This window comes from Silurus meridionalis, chromosome 9 (genome assembly GCF_014805685.1).
Source record: "Silurus meridionalis isolate SWU-2019-XX chromosome 9, ASM1480568v1, whole genome shotgun sequence".
Lineage (NCBI taxonomy): Eukaryota > Metazoa > Chordata > Actinopteri > Siluriformes > Siluridae > Silurus > Silurus meridionalis.
This window is the reverse complement of record NC_060892.1, coordinates 23,422,530-23,434,673: the sequence shown is the minus strand read 5'-3', so window position 1 is coordinate 23,434,673 and position 12,144 is coordinate 23,422,530. Positions and strand designations below refer to the sequence as shown.

At 43.9% G+C, this 12,144-nt stretch overlaps 1 protein-coding gene across 2 annotated transcripts in view; it reads left to right on the top strand.

The window, feature by feature from the left end:
- The window catches only part of dennd1b (DENN/MADD domain containing 1B), a 100,501-nt gene that overhangs the window by 34,270 nt on the left and 54,087 nt on the right, over positions 1-12,144 (top strand). For both annotated transcript variants that reach the window (XM_046857569.1, XM_046857570.1), the window contains exon 4: positions 11,820-11,869. In XM_046857569.1, coding sequence (XP_046713525.1) covers positions 11,820-11,869 — 50 coding nt within the window. The remainder of the gene's footprint in view (positions 1-11,819; positions 11,870-12,144) is intronic.

Sequence of the window (12,144 nt, the reverse complement as noted above, 5' to 3'; positions counted from 1 at the left end):
CCATCTTTTAGACACTCACAGCTCCTGATTACCCTGACCATCCTGGCAAAACGGAAAAAAAAATAAGACGAGGAGAGCAGCACTCTACTTGTTTTTGCCAGTTGTGGAATCGTCGCACTACCACAACTTGTCAAAAGTAATGTAATATCTTGCTCACCAGTTTCCTGGGAGGTCATATCAATGAGAAATCCAACACAGTAGCAGTGGAGACTTTTGAGAGAAACACTGGACATCCGGAATGCAGTATATTGGTGGACACTTTTATCCAGATTGATATACAATTTAGGTGTAAGGGCCCTGCTCTGGGGCCCACCAGTGATAGCTTGGTGGTGCTGTGATTTATTCTCATGACCCGCCGATCAAAAGTCCAAGATCTTAACCCCTGAGCTACCGTTCGCCAGAATTATGGCTTTGATTGCTAGTATTAACATGAAACTTTAACCTTTTGAAGCTGAACTAAAGGACTAAAGCCCTGTAGCATATCTGGCCTTAGGTAGAGATGAAGCAAGATTGGTTTATTGCTCGTTTCATGTGAACATCAACATTGCAGACTGTGTAAAGTTCTTTATTAGAAACGAAATGAGTTTTTAACTGTGGATTTTTGATCCGATATAATAAGGTGCCTTTGTTTAAAAAAGGGCCCTGCGATTAAAATTTGCTCGTCTACACTGAAACATCCGAAAACACTTGCGTATTTTTTTCCCCAGCTGTTTGAAATGTCGCGGCAGTGTCGAAGGAAGTCACAGTCACATGACTAAAAAGGCATTGTTTTTGAAAGCCTCCGTTTTTGTAAAAAACATTGATCCAGTTTGGAGAGCGTTTTGTTGACCGAGAGAAAACGGAGAGAAAAATATGCAAACGAAATCATTAGTGTAGACGTGGCCACAGACTCATAACTGACTAAACCAACCTATAACACTGACCACGCATTTGCATTGGAGTCATCGCTGTACGTATGCTCAAGTTAGCCAGGTTTCATGTTGCTAAACTATTCACTGTTGTCTGCCTTCATTGCAGGCAAATGCTTGAAGGTCGTTATAGAAGAATAGATCCAGTATCCACGCAGGCTTTAAAGTGTGGAAGTGTGGTTGAAGTAGCTTTTTACAAGATTCGCATTCTATAATGTAGAAAATGACATAGGGCGGGATTTTTTTCCCCCCACTTCACATGTCACTCAGAGGTGGCGAATAACATCATTACAACCTGCAAATTGTCCCTTACAGGGCACCCTGAGCACAAAACAAGCCCCACTGCACTAATATGTGCACCAGCTTCCAGCAAGTAGTCACATTTTTTATGGGCAGACATTGTCTTCACCTTTAGGAATGGTAAAGTTCACTGATTTGTATCACAATGCATTTTATTTATTTATTTTATTTATTTATTTTTTACATATTTGCATTGGTACAAAATCGTGAATATGACATATTACAACCCTGCAGAGGCCGAGGCACAACCTGAGAGTCACATGGGGCAGTGGTCCCCAACCCCCGGGCTGCAGACCGGCACCAACCCGTGGGTTAATTGGTACCGGACCGCACAGAAAGAATACAATACTTACATTTCCGTTTGATTTATTATCCGATTCTGAACTGTTTTATTTTGGAAAATGACCGGATTCCCTCCGCTACATCTGTCTATGACTCACTCTTGATGCATGTCATGATGCCTCGGTCACATGTCTTACCTCCATCCCCTACCTTCTTAAAGGGGCTGCTCCGGCCGCGAACACAATACTTTCCCGCTAAACTGAAACCCCCCAAGCTGGCAAAATAAACAAAGAAACAACACAGTGGATTTACGTTTATTATTATATTTAGAAAATACAAGTTTTTATGCCGGTCGTATCATTTTATTTTGTTGTATTTATCCGCCACACCTTAATGGCCGGTCCGTGAAAATATTGTCTGATGTTAATCCGATCCAGGGCGCAAAAAAGTTTGTATCTTTAATGTATCGTATTGTTGGCTATGCATTAAGATACGAATCGTACCGACCTTAGTTATAGATATTCCCATCCCTGCTTCACTTTATTAGAGTTCCTAATTGCTGGTATAATAACCTGCACTCTTATGGGAAACATGTTCTACTCGATTTTCTTTAGAGAGTTGTGCTCATTCGGCCACAAGGGTGTTAGTAAAGTCGGGTACTGATGGTGAGGCAAGGAGGCCCGGGGTGCACTTAGCACTCCAATTCATCAGTTAAATATCTTTAGAGCAGGCAACTGAAGAGCAGTTCAACCCGTGTGAATCGTATCTTCATGGAACTGGCTTTGTGCACAGGGGTTTTGTCGTGCTGGAACAGATTTGGGTCTGAAGGAAACACTAAATAAATTCAAATGCATCGTATAGAATTACGACTTTGGGGTTTTTCTCAATATTTGGTACATACCAAACGGTGGTAAGTTCTTTAAGACAATTATGGTGATAGACGACAAATAAATAAATAAATTCCCTGTTCCGCAACGGAGGCTTAAGTGGCTGTTGTGGCTCTCTGTCTGCCAAGTCGCAATTATTTTCCGAAAGTGGATGAATCCCTTGATGGTTGAGCTCCAGTGAGAGTTAGAGGGAGAGAAAGAAAGAAGTGAGAGAGAGAGAGAGAGAGAGAGAGCGTGAAGAAGTGAGTGTGTTTCTACACACTTGTAGCAGCTGAAAGAGAGAGAGAGAGAGAGAGAGAGTGAGTGAGCGAGCTTTCCAATGGGAGATGACAGCTTAAATGCTGAAAATCCCCCAGGCCACTTGGCACTGAATTAATGATGTTTCTGGCTCCACACTTTTGGGGCATATGTGGTTGAAGCTTCGGCTCAGCCCAGAAGAATATCAGTTGTATCATAAGAACGAAAAAAAAAAAAAACGTTCGCCTGTCACTCGCTAATTTATTCAGTGTGGAGATTTTTTTTTTTTTTGGGAGAATATCCTCCTCCTGTGGGTGCTTTTCGTATTCAGACTTCAGGATTATGTCCCACTCGACGAACGTGTTCATTTACGGAGGGAGGAAATCGTCGAGTTCGGGTGATTTAAATGGATCAATATTGGGTCGGACGTTTGTTTTCGTAAAGAACGTGACTCCGAAATGCACATAAATAAATAAACCCGAGTACGCTAAAGCTGGTTTGTAGAAATGTCAGTGCTTTCAGAGGGTTGTTCCACATGCCCCAAGAGGCTGCACGGACCCGAAAAATGATGTATTTTCACTTAAGCTTTGGATTGCAAAGCTGTGAAAACAAAGTGGAAGGGGGCAAAATTGGACATGGCTTTTCTAAAGTGGAGAAAATGTGTATGTATGTACCACCCCACATATTAAGGGTGTAACAGTATGTACCTCTGCTTTCAAGACACAGTTCAAGTTCGGTACAGTTAGGGGGGAAAGAAATACAAAACAATACTTGTTTTTTTTTTTTATTAACGCAGTTTATTATTATTAATAAAATAGAATAAATGAATTTTACATTTTAATTACAGTGCATCCGGAAAGTATTCGCAGATTCTATAATCAAATCCCCATAATGACAACAAGAAAGAAGTTTTGCTTGAAATCTTTGCACATTTATAAAAAAAAAAAAAAAATTTTTTTGTCATGACACTCAAAATTGAGCTCAGGCGCATCAGTTTCCACTGATCATTCTTGAGATGTTTCTACAACTTAATTGGAGTCCAACTATCTGTTGTCAATTCAATTGATTGGACACGATTTGAAGGCACACACCTGTCTATATGAGGTCCCACAGTTAACAGTGTAAGAGCACAAAACAAGCCATGAAGTGCAAGCAATTGTTTGTAGACCTCTGAGACAGGATTGTATCCAGAAAAATGATTGCAGCCCCAATGAAAGGTCCCAATGAGCACAGTGGCCTCCATCATCTGTAAATGGAAGATGTTTGGAACCACCAGTAGCAGGCCGCCCGGCCAAACTGAGTGATCAGGAAGAAGGGCCTTAGTCAGGGAGGTGACCAAGAACCCGATGGTCACTCTGAAAGAGGTTCAGCGTTTCTTTTGGAGAGAGGAGAACCTCCCAGAACAACAATTATCTCTGCATCACTTCACTAATTAGGCCTAAAGGAAGTCACTCCTCAGTAAAAGGCACCTGACAGCCCACCTGGTGTTTTGCTAAAAGGCACCTAAATGACTCTCGGACCATGATAAACAAAGATTGAGCGATTTGACCTGAATGCCAAGCGTCATGTCTGGAGGAAACCAGGCACCGCTCATCACCTAGCCATTACCATCCCTAAAGTAAAACATGGTGGTGGTAGCATTATGCTGTGGGGAGGTTTCCCAACAGCAGGGACTAGGAGAATAGTCAGGATCGAAGGAGGGATAAATGCAGCATTGTACAGAGACTGAGACGTCCTTGATGAAAACCTGCTCCAGAATGCTCTGGACTGGGGCACCGGTTAATCTTTCAACAGGATAACGACCCTAAAAACACAGCCAAGATAACAAAAGAGTGACTACAGGACGACTATGTGAATGTCCTTCAGTGACCCAGCCAGAGTCTAAACTTGAACCCGATTGAACATCTCTGGTGAGATGTGAAAATGGCTGTGCATGCTCCCTATCCAACCTGCTGGAGCTTGAGAGGTTCTTCAAAGAAAAATGGGATAAACTGCTCAGAAATGTATGTGCCAGACTTGTAGCATCATACTAAAAAAGACTTGAGGCAAAGTATTGAGCAAACCCTGTGAATGCTTATGTCTGTGTGATTTTAATTTTGTAAAATGGTAATAAATTTGCAAAGATTTCAAACACACTTCGTTCACGTTGTCATTACGGGTTATTGTTTATAGAATTTTGAGGAACTTTATGAATCGAATCTATTTTGTAATGAGGCTGTGACACAAGAAGTGAAGCGCTGTGAACGCTTCCCGAATGAACTGTAGATTGACTGAATTACGCAAGCAATTAAACAGATTAAATGAAAGTGGCGGCGTTCGGGGAACTCGGATTGTAACTATGTTCCGCACATAAAAAGGATTGCGTTCTATTCACACGTGCGCCATACCGAAAAGCTCTGTCCTTAAACGGCTCTGTACGAATACGTGTACCCTTGCACTCCTAAGATATATATAGGAGCATAAGTCTGAAACTGCACCGAGGCTCACACTTCCCCTTTAATACATTCGGTTCAAGGCAAAGCCTGCACTTATTAAATGCACAGCAGAAAAGGTGCGAGGTCGGGGGGAAAAAAGAAACAAAACGGGCGAGCAGACGGTGTACGATAAAGGAAAAAAACCAACAAAAAGGAATGTCCGTGGGAGGATGCACAACAATCCAGAGAGATTAAACCCCTAACTGGTTTCGGCTTTGTATCAGGTCCCGGTGCTGAAAGAGAACAGAGGTGTGATGAGACGTAGCGCTTCGGGCATCGCGACGTGCGATTCTATAGGATCGGGTCGCCCCAGTCGTTTCGACGTGCCTCATGGCTATATAAAGTGGAAAAAAAAAAAAATGCCAACAGTAGAAGACGGATAAACGAACACGCCGTTCCACCGAACATGCCGGTGTCATGTTAGTGGGTGTTTTGCGCTGGTTGGAGTGTATCAGGTGGAGCAAGGTTCGCGCGCTGTTTAAACGCTGCAGCGTCACGGCCGGGTTTGAGAAAAGTCCACCGACCGAAAATATCCATCCAGCAGTGGCCCCATGGTCACAAACTGACAACCGACGGAGGCTAGAAGACGAGCGTGCGTGGAGGAAGACGAGCTGCAGTCTCAAACTGTCCACCTACGAGGTTTTACCAACAAAGCGAGTGCTATGAGTTGACCGGTGAAACGCGGTTAAAGCGCTAACGCACTACCGCATTTTCACTGTTGCTGCAGAAGTGACCTTTAACCTGCCGTTATATTTAAACGTGACCGCTCCAGGGACAGAAGTTTCGGAAAACACCTGACCATCCCCACTCGCTTTTAAAATATCCTCCACTCTTCTGGAAAGATGTTCCACTGGATTTTGTGGAGACTTGCGCTTGCTCAGCCACAAAGGTGGAGTAAATGTAGGTGAAGTGAGGAGGCCAGGGGGTGTGTTCCAGTTCATTCCAGAGGAGTTCAATAGGGTTGAGGTCAGAGCTTCCGGATCTTCCATCACATGTAAAATATATCTTCATAGCACTGGCATTGTGTACAGGCCCATTTAGAACAGGTTTTGGGTTCCTAGTTGGACCAAAGGGAACATTTTAAACTGGAAACAACAACAGTGACTTTAAATGTGATCGTTTACCGCCGCTGTTATTTGCTGCTTTTAGATTTAGCCTTTGTTCGCACCGTTTTAATCGAATCCGTCACTATGCCACGAGCGAGCCGATTGCGCGACTCAACGCACTTTAACGAACAGGCCATTGTAGTGAACAAAAAAGAAAATATTTTATAAAACCAGATGTTCTTTTCCTGTTCCGTCTCCGAACGTACCTCTGCCATGTCAATCTATATTCTATGATGTATATTCTAAAGGTTTATTTACCTTGAAGCTGCTCTGGGAATCTATTTGCCTATTTCATTAAACCCCAGACTCTGGCAAGATCAGCGATTTCAAGTCAAATTTTTGTTCGTTTTCTCGCTAGTAACATCACCAAGTAAAATTTTTTTGCAGTGCGTGCCCTTAAACCGTAGCAGCAATATTAATGGGTGACATTTTAGCCCTGCAGTCTGCTGTAGGAGCAAGCACTGTGGCTCGGGTGAAATTCTAACCTTTTGTGAAACTGCTTAGTGGAACTGGAAATCTCATTAGATTCGATGCAGCGGGAATGCAAATGCATCGCGTAGCGATTTTTCCCGCGATGGTTTGGCAATACGCGATTTTGACCACGCTCTCGAACCCAGAGCTAGTATCTTCTGCTCGAGCTGATTCGTAGGGTGCCGAGTTCAGTATCGATCTGCGTTTGACTCACTTCCCATGTCCCGTGGCCTTCACAGTCACACGGGCTGAACACACAGGGAGATATCGGATGCGGTAAGCACCGTGCTCCATCACCACCACCATCAGAATCCCCAACTGAGGGAATATCATTCGGAAGAATAATGTTTGTGCCCCTTAACAGTTCCAGAGGCTTATAGAGCCTTAAAGCCGAAGCTCATTAAAGCTGTTCTGGCCCAACAAATTACTTAGCCTTATGATCTATGGCCAGGAAGCATAGATACGAGGTAGCCGTACGTGATAAATGGCTGACTCCAGTGTAAATGCGTTTGTAAGCTTTGTGGTTGATGTAAATTACAGGTTACAGTTAGCAATCTATTCCCACACGGAGCTTTTTACCGAGTTAGTGTGAGAGCTGGGTTTTGCTGGATGAGTTGATTTGTGGTGGGATTGATAGTTTTATGGATGGGTGTTTTGTTTGATGGGTTGATTAATAGTTGGGCTAATGGACTAATAGAAGTTCGGTTATTGTGATTGTTGATTTGATTAAGGATTATTTTATATGAAGTTATTTATTTCTTGTATGCTGTGGTTTCATGTGTTTGATGGAGGTTTTGATTGATGGGTGGTTTGATTTGGTTTGGTTGATTGGTGGATTGAATAATTGTTTGATGCTTTGATTGATGGGTGATTTGGGGATGGTTTTGACTGAGTGACTGTGTATTTGATTGATGGCTGGTGGATGGATTGGTTAATAAAGGGCTGGTTGATTAGTGGTTAGATTGATATAATGTTTGGCTAATGGAAGGTTTGATTGAAAGTTTGGTTGATTGATGGTTTGTTTGGTGGATGGATTGATTGATAGAAGGTTTGGTTTGATTAATTGGTTTGATTGATTGGTTTGGTTGATAAATGGTTTGGTTGGTGGATGAATTGATTGATTAATTGTTTGATTGATGGCCTGATTGTTGGCTGGTTTGATTGATGGTTAGATTGATGGATGCTTTGATAGAAGTTTGATTGATTGATGGTTCAGTTTGATTGAAAGTTTGATAGATGTTTGGTTGTTGATGGTTTAAATGATGGTTTGATTGATGGCTTGGTTAATAAAATGTTTGGTTTAAATGATGGTTTGCTTATTGGATGGTTTGATTGATGGTTTGGTTGGTGGATAGTTTGAGTAATAAAAGGTTTTGTTGATAGTTTTGGTTGATGGTGGTTTGATTAGTATATTGTTTGATTGGTTGGTGGTTTAATTGATGGATGGTTTTGACTGATAGATGCTTTGAATGTTTTGTTTTTGGTTTGATGGATTTACGGTATGGTTTTAAATGGTTTGTTGGATGGTTTGATCGCTGGTTGCTGTACCATTCGCATTAGAGCGCAATTAGTTCACCTTTGGTGCAGATTTACATTCATTTCCATTGTTCAACTTAAAAGAACCTGGAGTTATATATGAATCTAGTGGAGTCTATTTAAAAAAGATAAAATAGGCGTGCCAGATCTGTTTCAAGCAGGGAATGCGAATGTATTTTAAGTGGTCTGTTTGGGGGCCGATGGACCTTTTGTGTCACAGTAGCCAAGGGGCTTTGTAGTTGCATGCATTATGGCCTGGCTTTCTGTGGCAGAAGTGAGGGGGGGAGCGGGAGAAAGAAAGAAAACAAGAAAGAAAGAAAGAAAGCGAGAAGACCTAATTGGGGAAGGGGGAGCGCGAGGCTGCGGGGTCCTGCATTGATCTGTGGGGAAGATTCAGGGCTGAACCTGTCACTAGGACTTCTGTGCCATCAGCATGGTGGCTGTGCCAGTCTTCCACACACACTTGCGCGCACACACACACACACTCGCATATCCCCTGCTGGCGACAGCTCCACAGTGGCGTGTAGACCTGCTGGCTGGCAGAATTTTTAAAGAGCATGGAGGTTTAAAGACTGAAGCCTCTGGGGAGGAATCCCACCAGCTTGAGGAGGAAAAGATGGGGATCTCTCTCTCTCTCTCTCTCTCTCTCTCTCTCTCTCCTCTCTCTCTCTCCCTCACACTCTCTCTTGGTGTTCTCTCTTTCTCTGTCTATCTGTCTGTCTCTCTCCCCACCCTGTGTCTCATTTTATTCTCTTCCCCTCTCCCCCCATTGTCTTTCACGTTATCTCTTCCACTGTCTCATCGTCTCCCTATTCCCATTTTCCGACCCTCCCTTTCTTATTCCCCTATCAATCCCCACACACACACACACACACACACACACACACACAAGACAACTATTGACACTGTGTGTGTGTGTGTGTGTGTTACTCTTGCATTTCTCTTTACCTAGTAGAAGCAGAACGCTGCCAAGTTCCTTGCTCACATTTCAAACCCCGGGCCAGGAGACAGACTCTCCCACCATTCTGTCTCGCTGTTCTCATTTAAATATGCCGAGCTCGAAAGCTCCTGACACACACACACACACACACACACACACACACACACACACACACACACACACACACACACACACAGCTACACCGCAAGCAAGCCCACCACTCCGCTGCAAGCTTTCTAACCTGGCAAAGAAAGAACGGCTGCCACTTTTTGGGTTATATTGTGATACACGGAATACCGGAATAGATTGTAAAGTGGCAAAAAAAAAATCCCTTCCAGACAATTAAAAGAAAAAGTGGAGACGAATAAGAAATGAATAATTGTCATGTCACCTTTTTACGTCACGCCAAAAGCAGTCGGGTCACAGAGTCGATTTTATTTTATTCCCCCACACCGCGCAGTCCGAGGGCCGAGGAAGTCGATGTGCGGTGAGGTAATAAATGAAGTTAGGTGGAGAGAGGGAGCGTGAAAAGGGGTGAGGAGGACGCGCGAGAACGGGAGAAGCTGTGATAGTGATAGTCGCAGGCCTCCGCAGGGGGAGCTGGGCGGAATGGAGCCTCCTGTCTCGCTGAGTGATATCCCTGTCTCAACAGTATCTAAATAATGCAGCCCTCCGAGTTCAGCCTGCCGCCTCCAGTGAGTTGTAAATGTATTAGCTGCTTTATATTCTTTTGTCTTCGGGGAGAGAGAGAAAAGGGAGAAAAAAAAAAACGGTCAGGAGGAAGTAAAGGGAAAAAAGGGAAAGGGAAACAAATGCAACACCACCACGCAGTGTCTGTGTCCTTTACCCAGCCTGCCTTTATTCACCTGACGCTTTGCTCGTGTCGTCGTTGCCCTGATCACCTGGCGCAAGGAGCAGGACGGAATCGCATGGGTGCGGAGCGGTTCTATGAAATTAGCTCTATATTATACACCTTCGGCCAGGATGTCAAAAGGCAGTGGGTCGTGCGACGTCACATGACAGACGGACACGTTAACAGGAAAGCGTGAGCTGCGATGGGTTCGGGGTCGCCCAGTAAGAAGGCGAGGAGCACCCTGCTTTTCTATCCTTTAGATCCTTCTCATGGACCGGCATTTGATTTTGCACGTACAAGACTCTTGTTCGTCCTCCAAACGTCTTTTTGCCACCGGCGTTCTCGTATTATCAGCGAACACTCGGGTTGTTTTGACCGATCCGGAACAGGGGGAAAAAAGCAGGAACATATTGATGGGCCGCCTTTATAGCGGCTAATAATAGCGGCGCGCACATACGGCGTGTCGAGCTCGCCTGTGTGCGACTTATTTAAAAAAATAAATAAAAATAATACACCACACAAACACTTGTACAGTCACAGGCCGCAGCAAGACACGACAGTCTGTGCCAGTTCTCCTCCCCTGCCAGATCCTTCAGTCGTCGTCTTCTGCTATATGGTTCACTAGTCTCCCAATCCCTTTCCCCTCACACCCCCACAACCAAGCAACCACCACCCGCCTCTGCCACCTACTGAGCTGCACAACAGCCAGTCATCAGCTCTGCACTCGCGCACACAAATAAAAACACGCTCGAACGCCGCACCCTCCACCGTGGCAGCTATCTATATACGTGTGAGGGCCGATCGCTGGCGGTTCCCCATGGCTAAGCTGTGGTGTGGCACCAGCCAGACGGGGCTAACCCATATGGTGCCGGCCGAATGTGGAAATCCATATGCTGCCGGTGCAGGGACGATCCCCATGGGGGGGGCAGGGGGTGGTAAAGCCCCTCAAGGCCGCTTTCTCCTCACCGATCCACTCACCCATTGTCTCTACAATCTTCCAGCAACCTTCGGCTGCGTCTCAATCCTCCCCTCCATCACTCGCTCCACCCCATTACAACCCCCACCCTCCCCCCTTCAACCTTGCCGGTGAATGAAGTTAATGGTAGCTAATTATTTTAAGCCGCTGCGAGCACCTATTGCCTCGCCATCACTTTTACACCGTCTCGTTACTCTTAGTTCTTTTTTTAGTTCCTCTTCTTAAAAACCCAAAAATACAAAATGACGAACGTTTAATTGGTGCCGTGAATCCTTAATAAGGTTTTAGTTTAAAAAAACTATCCTGTATCTCTCCCTGTGTACGTGTTCTTGTGTGGGCGTGGGTGTGTTTGAGATCACGCGCATCTATGGGTATCAGTTAAATCCGTACGATTTAATTTGCTCGTAAGGACCAATCGATCAATCGCTCGCGCTCTTTCGCGGAGTCATTAGACGATTTTAGAGACGCTACAGAAAAGACGGTGGCGCTTACTGTCAAGGGCTGGGTTTCTAATGGTTTGGAAGCAAAAAGAAAAAGGAGAAAATATGGGTGAAAAAAGGATAAAACAAAAATGGACGTAAATTAGTTTCTGTGGAGGGAGGGGTGTAAGAGTTGTGCATATATATATATATATATATATATATATATATATATATATATATATATATATATATATATATATATATATATATATATATACATATACACACACACACGTGATTACAGGCTACATGCCTGTATCCAAACTGTGTTTTGTGTGTGTGAAACCTCCTGTAGGGAGGTGATTCACCGTACACTCCCCTGCGTAATTTGTATTATATGGTGTTCTCTTCCTCCGTTTTGTCGCAGGAGGTCTTGCAGACGGTGCCCAAGTTCTGTTTCCCATTTGATGTCGAAAGGTAAGACTTCTCTTCCTTCTTTTAACCCCTTCTCCCTCCAATCTTTTTTTTTTTTTTTTTAAAAACAAACACAAAAAACCATACGTACCCCCGGTCTTTACGCATCTACATACGATATGAAACGCCCCGAATGTACTTACAACAAGGAAGTCGGTTTGTCTGTGTATGGTGTGTGTATAAAACAGTGTGATGGGTGGTGCAGGGGCATCATAGGGATCCTGAAAACCGAAATGTAGAAAAAAAAGAAAAAAGTGCCTTTGTACAGTTTTCCCAGG